This window comes from Amborella trichopoda, chromosome 13 (assembly GCF_054954075.1).
Source record: "Amborella trichopoda isolate Santa Cruz 75 chromosome 13, AtrichopodaSantaCruz75HAP2 v2.0, whole genome shotgun sequence".
NCBI classification, from domain to species: Eukaryota; Viridiplantae; Streptophyta; class Magnoliopsida; order Amborellales; family Amborellaceae; genus Amborella; species Amborella trichopoda.
Window position 1 is genome coordinate 374,241 of NC_142348.1, and position 17,485 is coordinate 391,725.

At 35.3% G+C, this 17,485-nt stretch overlaps 1 protein-coding gene and 1 long non-coding RNA gene across 3 annotated transcripts; one reads left to right on the forward strand and one right to left on the reverse strand.

Annotated features, from left to right (window-relative positions):
* Nucleotides 1–6,817: 6,817 nt before the first annotated feature.
* LOC18437391 (putative ABC transporter C family member 15) lies at nucleotides 6,818–17,266 on the forward strand. Of its 2 annotated transcripts, none has more exons than XR_016047808.1 (11): nucleotides 6,818–7,328; nucleotides 8,905–11,306; nucleotides 12,427–12,513; nucleotides 12,783–13,011; nucleotides 13,684–13,848; nucleotides 14,166–14,460; nucleotides 14,561–14,775; nucleotides 15,423–15,728; nucleotides 16,119–16,182; nucleotides 16,289–16,528; nucleotides 16,790–17,266. XR_016047808.1 is itself a non-coding variant. In XM_020669146.2 (11 exons), exons 1-11 carry the CDS (start codon nucleotides 7,292–7,294, stop codon nucleotides 16,900–16,902), a joined length of 4,611 nt encoding a protein of 1,536 aa, XP_020524805.1. In that variant the 5' UTR covers nucleotides 6,818–7,291; the 3' UTR covers nucleotides 16,903–17,266. The 2 variants fall into 2 exon arrangements, 1 of the variants encoding a protein (XP_020524805.1); XM_020669146.2 differs by having other exon boundaries at nucleotides 12,783–13,469.
* Nucleotides 8,573–9,069, reverse strand: LOC148778924 (uncharacterized). The gene is made up of 2 exons (XR_016047809.1): nucleotides 8,983–9,069; nucleotides 8,573–8,737 (listed from the first exon to the last, which is right to left on the reverse strand). It is a non-coding gene; the product is annotated as an uncharacterized LOC148778924 (long non-coding RNA).
* Nucleotides 17,267–17,485: the final 219 nt, after the last annotated feature.

Consider the following 17,485-nt stretch of genomic DNA (forward strand, 5'->3'; position numbering starts at 1 on the left):
ATAACTGAGTTTGATTGAAATGTAGTTAAAACTAATATTTAGCTAGTTTTAGCCAACCTGACCAACCTGTTTTAAAATTAGCAAAAGGTTGAACAATTTCATTTTTAATATTTTCAACTTTTAAACTATCTTTTGTATTTTTTTATTATTTTATTAAATCCAATCCAACCAGTTAAATGAACCGTCATTTGACTTGGACCTAACTAGTTTCGTACCTAGTCTGGCTTTGATAGTTGGATTGGACTGAGTCTTATCTATACTACATTATTAAGTCAAAGCTAAAGGGTGGACACATGTGAAAAGAATAAAAAGGGACCCTACAATGAGAGAAAAATTAAAAAGAACCCTACGATCAGAGAGAAGATACGGTAAGGAAGTCGTTACTTAGGGAATGAATTATAGAAAGCCAAGACAAATCCCAAATTTTAAGAGGTTTACCTTACACTTTTTAGGAACTTTAGATGTTAGGGTTGCTTCCCTTGACTTAAGAAAGAAAAGATAATCTAACTTTCAAAAAATTTGTGAATCACGAACCTCTCTTCTTATTTTAATTGACCCATAATTTATAGTTTCTATTTTTTGAGGAAATCAATGTGTTAGATTGGTAGTTCTTAAAATTCTAATAGTGTAGGTCCGTGAGTGCGAGAGAGAGAGCGAGGTATCCTTCTAAAGAGCTGTTGTTTGGTCCCCTCCTCTTTTATACTCAATCAAATTGAATTTTCATGGCAGCAGTTTTGGCAATCCAGGAGCAGGCTATGGTGGGTTGATTTCTACCTATATTCAGGTATGTGATTGCTACTGCTAATGAAGCGGAGGCTCGAGGTCTCCTAAGGGTTTGAAACTTCTTTCACGGTGGGAAGGGCATAAAATTATTGAAGAGGATTCGTCAAATGTAATAGCTTGGAACCGTAAAGAATTTAATGTTCTATGTAGGCTTAGAGTATTGTTTCATAAGATTAGAACATCTTTTCTTCTTTCAACGCTAACTGGCATCATTGCTATCATGAGACAAAATGAGGAGGCAGATGCCTTAGCCAACGGAGGAGTAAACTCTTGCTTGTCTATTTTTTTATTTCCTGTATATTCTGTATCTTGTATCTCTTTTTTTATTTAATAGAAATGTATTGTTAATGTTAAAAAAAACAAAAAAGATACCAACAAATTTTAGAAGGTGTATTCCCTCTAGAATCATCTGATCAACTCCTAAAATTTGTGCATGAAAGGAAAGTATATATTGTATACCTTGTTAATATGAAAGGTATATATTGTAATATGTATATTTAGGAATGATCGATACAATATCTTGTATTTATGGTAAGTCTGGCTATAGCATAGAGAATTGTGATTTATTTCTATATTTTCTCATATGATTAATGGACACTGAGTCTTTTTAGAGAAACCTGAATTGTACAAATGAGAAAATATATAAAGAAATCACAGTTTCCTATACTATATCCAAATTTACCATAAATACAAGATATTGTATCTACCTTTCCTAAATATATAGATTAGGATATATACCTTTCATATTAAACAAGTATGCAATATATACTTTCATTTCACACTCGCTCTCAAACTCAAGATACGAGCAGTTGGATCTTCAGCTTTCATTTCACACTCCCTCTCAAACTCAAGATACTAGCAGTTGGATCTTCAGGTGTATAGCATAACCAATAGATGCAAAGGTTGTCATGCTTAGATTGCTTGATCAACAAACACAAAAAGCAACGGCGGATCAACAAACCTCAGGAATAGATTGCCTCAAGAATTGAGGGTCATATCAGAGTAGGCTCGATCAATCAAACAAAACTTTCAAAGAGAAAAAACATATCAGAGAGTCGAAAATAACTCGGCAAAAAGACAAAACTGAGAGTTGAAACACGACTCAGCAGAGAGTCGAAACACAACTGGACAGAAATTGCACCGATTGGGTGAGTAACAGACTCATGGCGACAATGCTTCAAGGACGAAGAATGGACACAATTAAGATGAATCTGCCTCTGATACCACCTGAAGAGTATCAGGTTTCTCTGAAGAGACTCAATGTCCATTAATCATATGAATGTACAAATTTATCTTTTAGATGAAAAAATATAGAAATAAATCACAATTTTATATTCTATACCCAGACTTACCATAAATACAAGCAAATTACAATATATACTTTTTATATTAACTAGATATAGAATATATATTTTCTTTACACATAGGAGCTACAAGGATTGGCACGCATAAATATTGTTTAAAATTAAAAGATACACTATCTTTATGAATTTTTTAAAAGAGTGAATGAGAGAGATATTAAAAGAGATTTTAAAATATCATATAAGATACACTATCTACAAATTTTAGAAAGTATGGTGTGTATGCTGATCAGGATGTACAAGGATTGGCACGCACAATTAACAACCAAATAGATACGCATGATATCAAGAGTTATGTTCTCATTTAGAATATACGAAATGCTCAATGAAGCAAACAATTATTGGTTTGTCTATTAGTGAGGCTAAAGATGTGGTTGCATTGTTATATTATTTTTTATAACCGTTTGAACAATATTTCTCTTACCATCTTTATTATTTTTTGCTTCTTAACAAAGTACAATTTCAAATTATATCATTTTAGAGGAATAATCCATGAAGAGGTATCAATGCGAAATTAACAATTTTTTTGGCTCCCAATAGTCTCGATCTCCTTCCGTCCCAAAATTAATTTGATATTGTTTTCCACATCTACTTAATTATAGAAATATAATTGTCTTCTTTTTCATAACTTCTCTCTCACATGTGTCTGTGTAGCATTGTAACGACTTTATGGCAATTTTTCAATGTATTTTGTTCACATACTTCTCGTTTTTCCAATGCCAAGCTTGCTCGAGGTCTATTTTACCGATTTTATGATAGGAAGAGGAAAAAAGAGATTTGATTGTTGGAGAGATGATTTCATAATCTTTTGAACTTTTTCAGCTTCCATCCATGAGAGATCTGTCTGGTTTGTATGTGTAAGTATTTGTGATGTAAAAAAGAAATGATTGTCAAAAAAAATTATTGGGATTGGGTTTAAAATAGAGATATGTGTTGGGTTGAGAGCATTAATGTGTTATTTTGCAGAGGAACCATATATGTAAACCCATAAAGAGTGAGAGAGATAGGTTGGCTTGAGAGCATTAATGTGTTCTTTTGCAAGAGGAACCATAGATGTAAACCGATATAGAGTGAAAAAGATGAATTGGCTTGAAAGCACTAAAAATATGCATGATATAAAACCAATATAGATAGGGTTGGGTTTTAGAGAGAGAGAGAAAGAGGGACCCATGTAAAGTTTATAGAATCATAATTGGTCTAATATTGGTTTGAGTTTTGGACCCTCATGCTTAAAGTAATCATTGTAAGTTTTGGACCCTCATGCCTAAAGTGTTCATATTGTATCAGGAGATTCTCTTTTTGAGTTTTGGACTACACGTATTATCCAACAAAATAATATTATGAGATTTGCATCATGTATTTTTATAATTCATGCTACACACCTGCTCCATAATTTTATTTAAGAGTTTCGATGTACTTATTAAAATTTTACATTTAAATTAATAAATTTTAATTTAAAATATTTTAAAAAAATTTAAAATTTGCATTTCATCATTTCAATATTTTAAATATAATTTTATGAATTAATATGCATCCATTATTATTCATAACAAATTTTTACTATTATTATAAACTTAAGAATGATAAAAAAAAAAAAAAAATTACTTTTTGTTTTTACCACAAAGTAGAAAATCAATTTTGCATCTCTTAGAAATTTTTAAATTATATTTCATAGTGTGAAGTTTAAAATTTGTCAAGATTCAAGATTAGTTTTTATATTTTCACTAAGGACTTCTAAATTATCATTTTTTTTATATATGTTTTTTCATGTTTTATTCATACATGCAATGCACATAATCCGACTAAAGTTAAGAGGTGAACACTTGCTGTGAAAATAAGAAAAACCCAAATTTTTTGGAAACATTCCCACATCTGGAGACAGACTTTTGACTTTTTTTGAAGAGAGAGAAAAACATCTTTTCTCCTAAAATTAGTACTAGGAAGAGAGACTTTTTGAAGGTACATATGTCTCACTTATCCGCAACTCAAATTTAAGTGAGAAAGATACGCATATATATCTAAGATGGTTGAGTGAAGAATAGAGATTTTAGGAAGAGGGAGAGAAAGAAGAGATTTTAGGCAGAGAGCTTGTTTATATATATATATATATGCTTCTCTTATAGCATAAAACTTATATACTTCCCCTTATCCAACCGTCTATTCTGAATGGATGGTTAAGATTGTCTCAATCCCAATGTCACGTCTCTACACTATTTTATTTTTAATTTTTTTTATAAATTATTTTGACACCAAATTTTAGACGTCCAATCCTCTATTAAACTCACATCAGCTAAAAATATTAAAAAAATATTTCCAATAAAATAAAATGACCAAAAAGGTTTTGATGTTGTTACAAACCCTCTCACTGCACGCCCCACTCTCTCTATACCTCTCTCACATTAGCTAGGGTTTTGATGTTATAGAAGTTACCCGAAAAGGGGCACTATCTCTCATTAGTTAGGGTTTTAATGTTATAGAAGTTAGAAAACCCTAAAAGATATACTCTATCTCATTAGTTAGGGTTTGGATGTTATAAAAGTTAAAAAACCCTAAAAGGGAGGGCACGCCCAAGCCATTTGCTCATGTAAACTATACTAGCATCTACCTATCTTTTTGTTATGTTTTTCCCTCTCTTTGCCACATAAGTCTTCCTTACTCTCAATTAGGTACATATCTTTTGTTTTTTCATTGGTATCAATATGCGTGACAATTTAGTTCTTATTGTTTTCTCTGTGCTTTTCTATTAGAATCAATATTTGTAGCAATTTAGTTACTGGTGTCTTCTCCATACGCAGGATTCATTAGTTTTTGTGTGACTTTCTATTATACTTTTCATGGCATGGGATGTTCAGGTATGGATCGTGTGATTTTCTATTATACTTTTCATTTGTGGCAATTTTGTTTACAAAAATGTAAAAAAAAGTATTCATTGCTAAAATATTTTTTAATTTTAGGCCAAAATGAAAAAATAAAATAAAATAATTAAAAGCCATATTACAAATAGATATTTTATATTTTTGGGATTTTTTATATTGTTAAATATTCCCAAGTTGGGCCAAAATATATTTCAATCTTTATCAAAATGATAGAAAACATAATAGATTTTTTTTTTGGATTTTTTATATTTTCTAAAATTTTGTTAATATCCTCCAGTAGTTTCTCGATCACTGGAACGAAAAATGGTAATTTCTTTGATCTCTAAAGGTATGAAGCAATATTAATTATAAAATAATGAAATAATTTTTTTGTTTTTTTTTTTACTGTTTGCCATAATAATTAAAAAACTATTGATAAAACCACTTACCAATTATTTAATTTATAATGGTCCATGCATGCACCTATAAAACTATCGGAATTGGCCCCATCCATGTACGCAATTTTTTTTTTGTTGTTGTTATCATGCATTTTATGCTTCCATGGAATCAAATAACATATGTTCATTGTTATGACGTGTAATATTTATCGACATCAATGAAATTGGCCCTCATAAATGCATGCTATTTTTTATTTTTTTATGTTTTTTTTATTGTTTTGATCTACCGTCAAAAAAAAGTAAAAAGATTGTTTTAATGTAGAAAATCACTATTCTGAGAATTATATTTATATTCATGTAAATACCTGGCAACAAAATATGTTAGGCCTTGATACACATCATATTTGTCATGTACATTGAACATATGTTCAACATTTGTAATGATATTATGCAATAGGAAATAGATCATAACTCTAAAAGTGTGTTCCATGCATATTCAAAATTAGATCAAACCACTCAATTTGTAAGAATTATTTGAACAAATATCAACATAAATATGACATAGAAATGCACGTTAATACTACATATTTATATGATTAATGGTCATTCTATTCTACGTGCAACATAATCCAACTGGTTTTACACTATTTTTATTCAATTCTTAGTTTAGGCAATATTTTTCTGGTAAGAAATCTTTTTCAATCATTTAGGGGCCCTTCTCCATTGATCTACCCAAAAAAAAAAAAATTCAACTGCTTAAATAAAAAAAAAAAATTGCGTACATGCATGGGGCTAATTCATGTTTATATCTTTATTTGAAAAAATGCAACGCTTTGAAACACGCGTGCGAAGCATGTGCATTCAACTAGTATCAAAAAATAAGCACTTCACTCAAAAACAAGTGAAAAGAATAAAGTTGAAAGCAGAAAAAAGAGGGAAGAGATAAAGTTTGAAGCGGATGAAAGTAACAAACTAACAAAAATAACGGGAGAACGCGAGAGAGAGGCACAGGGAAATATTAGTGAATAGATTATTTTGTTATTTTGAAAAGGGTCTTTCCTATAAAATAATAGCCAAATTTCTTAATACTTTCAGCCTGTTTTCAAGGATATACCCTCAAAATGTCAAAAAAGAAAAAAATTGAGACCCAATTTAAATGGCCCTGAAGCCATTTCACAATGATCATTTTATGTCGAGATCCTACTTACCCTTACCCGTTACCTTTATACATGATGAAAAATTTGACTCAGTGGTGATTCCCACTAAAAAACTTATCTCCACTTGGGTAATTGAGATAAAACAACATGCCGGTTTTTCCATCTTTAAAGAACAATGTCACTCAACATAAACATAAATCGTTATGTCATGGGACCCAATCTCATTTCATTATTTAAAGGGAAAAACCAAAAGGAGTGCCTTTGGAGAAATAAAGAATAGTGTACCTCTTTTGTCAGATGTGTGCTTTGGAATCAAGCATCTCATGCGGCTCTGCAACATGACCATGTACAAAGCTCTCTCTCTCTCTCAATCCCACATGCGCTTTAAACCTTTGGAAAGAGACCCATACAACACTACACAATAAGCCAAAGGTAGTTTTCAAACATCCCCCACGTGATGCCAATTCACCCACCACTAAAAAAAACACATTGCCACAACCCAAGAAATATTCTTGGCATCTCAGGATCCAACCATTGGCTCGGAAACCATTAATGTGCCTCTCGGGTCTCACACTCTTACTAAACACCAAAACTTGCTACTGCTTTCCTGCCTCTGCAACTCTGCTTTCTATCCTCTCAACTCTTTGGCTTCTTCCAGGCCTACTTAGGATAGCGGAAATTTAGTGATGAAATGAAGTAAAGGAGCAGCAACATCACACCTTCCTACGTTCAATCTCATGCATTACACAGACATGTTGAACGATCATAAATTAAGTAAGTTCTCTTCCCCATCCCCCATGCCCCCTTTGCTCTCCTCTTTCCTTCAACCTCTTCTCCTCTTGTATATAACATACTAAGTTTTTTCTGAGGCTATTTATACAGGTAATGAGAGAACAATTTTGCTTTAACAGAAAAGTAGCTTCTTTTCATTATTTCTTTTGCATAGGTTGTTTCCAACTTTCAATAGAATATGTTCGGTAGAATAAAAAGGAAACTATATGACGTTTATAAGTAGATTTTGCAATCATAGTAACTTGCTCATTTGTCATATGAGAATAATCAGTGAGCATGAAGAGATATAGCGTGCTTGAATGGGTTCTGATTTTGTTTGGCATGGATATTATGCATGTGCCGCACCAATAGGAAAGACCTTTAGCGCCATTTTACAAAGAAATGAAAAAGATCAAAGAAAAAAAGTTATGTTTCCCATGTGCTTCCACCTGCATGCACACAGTTTACGTTTCTACATAATTATTTGAAAAAAAAATACAATTAAATAAAAGAAAAGAAAGAGAGAATATCACGACACTATGAATTTTATCCTGCAGTGCTATGATAGGTTGGCAATTTCTTTTTTGTAAAAAAGGAAATATTTGCCATGATGGTTGTTAGTGTTCAACAAGAAAAGGGGCGGATATGAGCGTAGATTGCTGTGAATAATTAAAACAATACAACATTTTCAATATTGGTAATGAAAATGCATTCAAGATGTGTTCTATTAAACTCTATAATCTATGGATTAAACTAGTGACAAAAATGGCTTTAGATTTAGCAATGAACCAGTTCACTAACCTATACAAACAGTAGATCTCATCTCTAGGATAGATTCATGTTTTCTTTGATGATATAATTCCATAACATGCAGAAATCATTATTATGACCATATAAACACCTATTTGATACCCATCCTTTGTATCGCTCTTTTAGCAGTTTTTAAGTATCTGGCAGAAGGGAAATTCTAAATTGAGAACTTGGAATCATAAAACAGCAGCCAAATGGAAAGAGATATCTTGCAGTAACAGTAGAAAATTTCCTTAAAAGCATAAAGCACTTCTCATAAAGGTTTTTAGGTTTGATCTTAGCAATCAATCTGTCAAAAGTACCGTCTTTCACTATTATAACATTAAAGGTAATCTTAAATATCATACTATTTTGTTATCATTCCAATTACTTACTGAACGGATGTAATTTCCAAGGACAACAACATAATAACAAATGTGGTCCTTAAGCAGTCAAAGTAACTTGAGAAATACTAGCAATGTATTTCTTAGCCTCCAGATTGTTATGAGCAATCCAGGGTGCTTTTTGATGGTCAACAGTGTACGAGCAATCCACAAATGCATCGTGTTAAGTTCGTTTGATCTTATTACCTTCTTGATCAATTAATAATCAATGTGTTTCACCTGTAATATATAGAATATTGTAAGTTTCTAAATGCAATACAATAACCTTGTCAAAGAATCCATGATAACCTAAATAAACAGATATCAAAGATTGCATTCTAAATGCAATACAATAAAAATTGCATTTGGGTTCTCTAATATTTGTCCTGGTTGCTCACTCAATGCAGATGCTCAAAGAATCCTTCCCTCAATTATTAATTTCCATTTCATGAAACAAAGCGGAAAAAGGTTTATCTTGAACACACCTTGCTCCAGGGAGATTCTTCTTATTGTCCTTCAGCTAGCATTCCTCGGCAGCTTCATATTGCAGTTTTTATGGCAAAGAATCAGTCTCTTATGTCCACAGAGAGCTCAAATTGCAGAGAAACGGCAACACAAGTATATTGACAGAGCACCTACTAATTTTTCTTTGGACTTTGGAATTGCATTGAAAGCTAGCCTTGGGTGTAGTTCTTTACTATCAGCAAGTCACCTATTGCTACTAGTGTTGCTCCTGCTAAAAGGTCACTATGAGAGCTGCTCATCTCTGTCGTTCAGTATCTCCTCAGAGATAATTCAAGTCCTGACATGGATTGTAATATCTGTGCTACTTTTCCGAACATGGAAAGAAAGACTCATTGATATTCCCTGGACTCTGAGGGCAGGGAGCATTTTCTGCTTCTTCCAATCAGCTCTCTGCGCCTCTCTTGATATTTACTACATCATACAACACCAGGGACCTCCGAGAAAAGAGCACTATGTTGATTTTCTGAGTTTTCCTATATGTACATACCTATTCCTATTCTCTATCAGAGGTAGAACAGGTATCAGCACCACTCAAAGCAGCATTACTGACCCACTTCTGGATAGCTTAACAACAGAGCATGAAGATGGGAAAAGAGTACCTTCCAGTTATGGAAAAGCCACTCTCCTCCAGCTCATTACTTTCTCTTGGCTCAATCCACTGTTTGCTGTGGGCTACAAGAAACCCCTTGAACTTGATGATGTGCCAGATGTTGATGTCCAAAACTCTGCCGAATACGTCTCTCAACTGTTACAGGAACATCTGAATAAGCTCAGGGAGAAAAATGGCTCCCAAAACCCATCTATCTACAAAGCAATTTACCTCTTCAGTAGAAACAAAGCTACCAGTAATGCTGTCTTTGCAGTTATTAACGCAGGCACATCATACATAGGGCCTTACCTGATAGATGATTTCGTAAAATTTTTGAGTGGGAAAAAGAACCAGAATATGACTAGTGGCTACTTTCTGGCTCTTGGTTTTTTTGGAGCAAAAGTAGTCGAAACAGTCACTCAGAGGCAATGGATTTTCGGGGCAAGACAGCTAGGTTTGCGGTTGAGAGCAGCTCTTATATCACATATATACAAGAAGGGGTTGAGGCTATCAAGCCAGTCCCGTCAAAGCCATAGCAGTGGAGAGATTATTAACTATATTAGTGTAGATATTCAGAGAATCTCAGACTTCATCTGGTACTCAAACATAATATGGATGTTGCCGATACAGATCTTCCTTGCCATGTACATTCTCTACACAAACTTGGGATTCGGATCATTAGCAGGATTTGCAGCAACATTTCTAGTTATGATATGCAACCTCCCAATAACTCGGATTCAAAAATATTTCCAATCTAATATAATGCAAGCTAAGGATGACCGAATGAAAACAACATCAGAGGTTCTCAGGAACATGAGGACTCTTAAGCTCCATGCATGGGACACCCAATATCTTCAAAAGCTCGAAGAGTTAAGAAAGACAGAGTACAATTGGCTAAAAAAATCGCTGCTCCTGTCTGCAACATCATCATTTATCTTTTGGGGTGCCCCGACATTCATATCAGTAGTGACCTTTGGAGCATGCCTACTATTGGGGATCCCTCTTACTGCTGGGAAAGTTCTAACTGCGTTGGCAACATTCAGAATGCTACAGGATCCCATTTATAACCTCCCGGACCTGCTCTCAATAATCGCACAGGCTAAAGTATCAGCTGATAGAATTGCCCATTACCTTCAAGAAGATGAAGTTCAAGCAGATGCAATTGAGGTAGTACCAAGAAGTGAATCAGGGTCCGATATCGAGATTGATGGGGGGGATTTCAGTTGGGACCCAAATTCAAAGACCCCAACTCTCAGTGGAATACAGTTGCAAGTGAAGAGGGGGATGAGGGTGGCTGTTTGTGGCACCGTGGGATCAGGCAAATCAAGTTTGCTTTCTAGCATATTAGGAGAAATGCCAAAATTAGCTGGGAGAGTGAGGGTCAATGGTACCAAAGCTTATGTTCCTCAGACTCCATGGATCCTTTCAGGTAATGTCCGAGAGAACATTCTGTTCGGAAGAGGGTATGACACGGCCAAGTATGAGGAGACAATTCAAGCATGTGCCTTGGTGAAGGATTTTGAGCTCTTCTCCAATGGGGACTTGACAGAGATTGGGGAAAGAGGAATCAATATGAGTGGAGGCCAGAAACAAAGGATACAAATCGCACGTGCAATTTACCAGGATGCAGATATTTACATTCTAGATGACCCATTTAGTGCCGTGGATGCCCACACTGGCACTCAGCTTTTCGAGGTTGGTTTCTCATGCGACTGCTCCATAATAAGAACATGGGAATTTTACATATGGAGCAGATAAAAAATTATGGAATTAATCTTTGGACCATTTATTTTCAGAATTTTACGGTGAGGTCCATAGATATTCGGTTCGATGTTTCAAATATCGAACCTCTTTTTTTTTTCTTCCTTTCTCTCGTCATTTGTGAGATTGTCTGATGGATATGATATTGACCAACCCTTTCTAGGGCGGCTCGATAATGGAAACATCGGACAGCCTACAATCTAATCTATTGTTTATATGGGTTGGTCCGATGTTCCGATCAAAGGACCTGTACACTTGAAAAAATATAAGCTAAAGTGTGGAGCCCATCCGATGAATGGAACATCCGAACGCCCCATAGAAAAGGGCAGTCTGATGTTGCCGATATCAGATCCCCCCCACCAGAAATGGGGTGGTCCGATATCTTATCCATCAGACTGCCACACAAAAACCAAAAAATAAAAAATAAAGCTATTTGATTTTTTAACATTGAACCAAGGGTAAAACTAGAATTCAAAAAGGGAAATGAACTTGTGAGACCCTCCTACACCCAAGTGTGTAGGACCCCAAAGGATCACCATTAAATTTGGCACAGATCTCTAAAAAAGTCAAGTCCCACACCTATATGATAACTTTTCTAGAGATTTGTGTCAAATTTAATGGCGATCCTTTGGGGTCCTACACACATGGGTGTGGGAGGGTCTCATAAGATCATTACTCTTTCAAAAAAAACACAAAGAAAGACCTCACAATAAAATTCCTGAAAATATGGACTATAGGTTAATTCCAGAAATTTTACCCAGTCCATATGTCAATTTCCCCAGAAAACATCACCAGTCGGTGGGCTGGAGTACAAATGATTTTTAAATTATCTTTCAAAGAAATCCCATCTCTTCTTGTACAAGGAGAACATGTCATCTCTTTGTACTCACATGATTATCCCTGTTACTGAAATTACAATTGCAAAATCAACAACCTCACAATTTTCAACTTCATCAACACGGATTGAGAAACATTGAGACTAAATGTAACAATAATTCTGTGCAATTTTTTTTCTGATTAGTTGACTAGAATTCTGTGCAAATGAATTGTGCAGGAGTGCCTAATGAAGATTCTCAAAGACAAGACACTTATTTACGTAACCCATCAAGTTGAGTTTCTTCCAGCAGCAGACCTCATACTGGTATGTAGAATGATTGGTTCCAGCTGATTCTAACCTACTTTTTGCAGACCGGAGAAAGTTGCAGATGTAAAAACCAACACTGTTGTTCACAAAAATAAGAAAAAACAGTTTGAAAAGATGAAAAGGAAAACGAAAACAATGCCTGGAATGATGAGAATTTTTTTAAACTAAGTAATTAAGAGATTACTCTTTTCAAACTTAAGTCCTTCCTTTGTCAACATTCTTGGTGCCCATGAAAGTTTTGATCAAAATCCCGGCTTTCTTAACAGGTTATGCAAGATGGAAGAATTGCACAAGCTGGAAAGTTTGACGAGCTTTTAGAACAGAAAATTGGGTTTGAACTTTTAGTTGGTGCTCACCACCAAGCACTGGAATCCATCACCACAGCAGGAGCATCAACTAAAACCACTCACAAAAGTGACAGACAGATAAATGGGTATTCTAACAAGAAAGAAGTTGAAACAGAGGCTGAGACACAAACTCCAGTGCTTCAAAATGGTATTAAGCACACTTCCACTGCACCCAAACCAAATTCTCATCTTGATTTTGCAAGTAAAGAGGGCAGATTAGTGCAGGATGAGGAGAGAGAAAAAGGAAGTGTTAGTAGACAAGTTTATTGGTCTTACTTGACCGCAGTTTGGGGAGGACGCTTGGTCCCAATCATCCTATTTTCACAGACACTCTTCCAAGTTCTACAGATAGGGAGTAACTATTGGATGGCATGGGCATCTCCTCCCACAATTGACACTCGGCCAACAGTTCAAACCAGCATTCTCTTTTTGGTTTATATACTCCTTTCCGTAGGAAGCTCTCTCTGTGTTTTGGTTAGAGCAATGTTGGTTGCTATTGCAGGCCTTCTAACATCACAAAAGTTCTTCACAAACATGCTCCATAGTGTCCTCCATGCTCCGATGTCCTTCTTAGATGCAACCCCAACAGGAAGGATCTTAAATAGGGTCAGTCTGATACCCTCTGGCATGTATTGTGAAGCACACGCATACACGCACTCACATATGGAGAGAAATTACTGTATACTTCAACATTACTTGGATGATTACATTAAAATAGACTAATCATTGACGCACTCACATATGGAGAGAAATTACTGTATACTTCAACATTACTTGGATGATTACATTAAAATAGACTAATCATTGACCATGTTAACAGGCCTCTACAGACCAAAGTGTCCTGGACTTGGAAATGGCAATGAAATTAGGATGGTGTGCTTTTTCCATAATTCAAATCATAGGAACAATTGCAGTCATGTCGCAGGTAGCATGGCAAGTGTTCGCTCTGTTTATTCCAATTACAGCAACCTGCATATGGTATCAAGTAAGTGTGTTCCTAGTCTGAAATTTGTGATTTATAGATGCAATAATTTCCCAATTTTGAGCCAATTCTGATAACTTGTAAACTCTCTAATAAGAGAATCATAGATAGCATCAAAAGCATGTTACAATTCATAAATAACCAGGGAAGTTTTTAGGGGCCTATGAAATATTCAAGTGTCTCTGATCTAGCAAGAACTAAAAAGTTACTTCTAGTACCATGGCAAACTTTGCTAATTTGCTCTTATTAGGAAAACTGAAAGTGTCTTCCTCTTAGCAATCTGTTGATTAATTAGATAACTTTTGCTTTCTTGTTTACAGCAATACTACACCCCTACTGCAAGAGAGCTTGCTCGATTAGCAGGCATTCAGCAAGCACCAATCCTCCACCATTTTGCAGAATCACTAACTGGGGCAGCCACCATCCGAGCTTTTGGCCACGATAGTCGTTTTGCGAATACCAATCTCATTCTTATCAATGATTTTTCTAGGCCATGGTTTTATAATGTTTCTGCAATGGAGTGGCTTTCCTTTAGACTGAACATACTATCCAATATTGTGTTTGCATTCTCATTGGTTTTGCTAGTGAGCCTCCCGGAGGGCGTGATAAATCCAAGTGAGAACTCAAATAGGATATTTGCATGGTTTATGTTGAATTGATATCTGATTTTTCGCATGCACAGTGGGGCTCATGACTAATATCTCTTGGACTATAGGCATCGCAGGATTGGCAGTGACATATGGATTGAATCTCAACGTACTGCAAGCTTCTGTGATCTGGAATATATGCAATGCAGAAAATAAGATGATCTCAGTGGAACGGATGCTTCAATACTCAAATATTGCAAGTGAAGCTCCTTTGGTTATTGAACATTGCAGACCCCCATACAATTGGCCTTCCAAGGGAACCATAAGCTTCAAAAGTTTGCAGGTACCTTGTTGCTTTAAAAATTGTTAATCCTTAATGTAATAAACCTATTTATCTTTTCAAGGTGAATAAAATGAATGAAAACCATTTACCTAAATAAGAATCAAGATTGTTGCCCACAAGAAGAGGTGTAGCTTAACAAGGGCACCAAGTTGAAGATCCCATGCTTGAGACCAATGAAGTGCTATGCACTATAATGGCACTAAATGGTAGAAATGATCAAGAGAAAAAGGATAGCTGAAATGACATTAATTGAATGTAAACATAGAGATAAATACAGCATCCATAGCAACCCCTTAAATCTGGATGGATTTGCCAATCAGACAAAGCTCCCTAAAAGATGGTGAATGACTTAAAATATTCAATAAAGATTCACAAAGAGATGAGATAGGATGAATCAAATGACAGAGAAGAAACATAGTCAATGCTATATGAGTTAAATGACCAACAATCACACCTTTTTCCCAATGTTTAGAACATAGGATTGAATAACTGAAGGACAGTGGAAAGATTTGCTAGTGAGCAACAATAAATTCGATAGGCAATAATTTCTTATAAAGGAGACTTACAAATTTCTCTACTCCCAAAGTGTTTAGTGTGTGTCTTATACTAATAATACTGACGACAAGATGATGATTTTTCACCTATAGGTACGATATTCTGAGCATCTGCCATCTGTTCTGAAAAACATTACATGTACATTTCCCGGAAAGAAAAAGGTTGGTGTTGTGGGGAGGACAGGAAGCGGGAAATCAACCCTTGTCCAGGCCCTATTCCGCTTAGTGGAGCCAAAAGAAGGAAGCATCATCATTGATGGTATAAACATTGGTATAATAGGCCTCCATGATCTGAGAACCAGATTGAGTATCATTCCTCAAGATCCAACGATGTTCCAGGGGACTGTGAGAGGAAATCTTGATCCATTGGAAAAATACTCAGATGCAAAAATATGGGAGGCAAGTTGAAAATCTTGTTTGTGAAAAACATAGTTGGACAATAACGATGGGAACATGCATGCACACATGATAATGATAGAAACACACATGCACATACAAAAGAGATATGTATGTAAATAGACATGCATGCATGCACACAAGATATATGTATGCATGCATACAAGAAATATGTATGTATGTATGTAGGCATGCATGTCTTTACAAAATTAGCAGCTGTCACTTCCAGTTATTTTTTTTATTTTTATTTTTTTTTAAATCGAAACAGATTTCAAAATTCAAATTACTCCCAAGTCTGTCTAACCTTTTGAACTCAGTCACAAAGAACTCTCTCCATTTAAATGTTGTAAAGTACAGTATCAACTTAATCTACCATTGTATGTCATTACTCAGGCATTAGACAAATGTCAGCTTGGAGATATCATTCGTGGAAAGGATGAAAAATTATACTCACCAGGTCGGGAACATCCCTAAACTCTAGCCCAGTTTGTCTTCTTACTATACATGCATAGAAGCACTCAGTGCTGCATTTTTTAAATTGATGTATTGGGGGCTAATTCCAGTGGTTGAAAATGGAGAAAATTGGAGCGTTGGCCAGCGGCAACTTGTCTGTCTTGGAAGAGCCCTACTGAAGAGAAATACCATTCTTGTCCTTGATGAAGCAACTGCCTCAGTTGATTCAGCAACCGACAGCATTATTCAAGAGATCATTAGACAAGAGTTCAAAGAATGCACCGTAGTCACTATAGCACATCGAATTCATACCGTTATAGACAGTGATCTGGTTCTAGTTCTCAGTGAAGGTATTGTTCTTAACACAAAACAGCACACAAACATGCATGTGTCATGTATCCATACAAGTATCTACTTTGTGTATGTATGCATCATTATGCATGTAAGTGTTTTGATCAACCAATATGCATGCATGTCCATATACACAAATTCATGGAGATACACGTAATTTCCATGTCTATTATGATCAGCCCAACAAAGGAAAATAGGCACTCTCACGGGTAATATTTTTGGAACATTACCATAACTAATGGAAATTTACTTTTTGGCAGGAAATATTTTGGAATATGATTCTCCTGTTAAACTACTGGAACGAAAAGAGTCTGCCTTTTCAAAGCTTATAGAAGAATATTCTTTGAGATCAAAGAGCTTCAAAGGTCAGTGAAGTCAAGACTAATACAAGAAACACAAGTTAAGCAGAGCATGCACAAGACTTCAACTAGAGTTTGGGCTGCTAATAAATGACCAAAGTGAGGAAAATTGAAGTCTCTGAGGAAAAGGGAAAGCACCATCAAGCTTTTGAAGTTCCCCATAAGACCAACAGATCAACAGCTAGGTACATTATGAGCAGCCAAGCATATTTTGTGCAACCTTGCCTGCGAGCTAGGCTGTGGACACAATGCATCTCACAATAAAGAAAAGGAAAAAACCTCACTGAGAACTCTCTCCCTTGCTAGGTCCATATCCATATGAGTAATGAGACAAGTTCCAATGATAATTATATGGGTTTCTTCCACTTTCCCATGAAATCATGATAAATTTGTGTTTTGGTGATTATTCCTTGTGTTTTGCTAGCTCACTCTCAATACCATTATGAAGCTTCATAAAAAGAATTATAATGCATGAACACAGTTTAGGTGTGGCACCAATAGCAATAAGATGAGAGAGTAAACTTTGGTGGGCTGGCCATGTGTGGCGCAGATCCAGACAACACCTCTAAAGAGATGCGAGTTAGTTCAAGTGGAAGG

What these genes read in the sequence shown, in the direction of transcription:
- LOC18437391 (XM_020669146.2), top strand. Translation starts at nt 7,292, where the DNA reads ATGCATTACACAGACATGTTGAACGATCATAAATTAA. An exon ending in CAACCTGCATATGGTATCAA is followed by an intron (nt 13,849 to 14,165) that starts GTAAGTGTGTTC and finishes TCTTGTTTACAG; the next exon opens with CAATACTACACCCCTACTGC. An exon ending in TAAGCTTCAAAAGTTTGCAG is followed by an intron (nt 14,776 to 15,422) that starts GTACCTTGTTGC and finishes TTTCACCTATAG; the next exon opens with GTACGATATTCTGAGCATCT.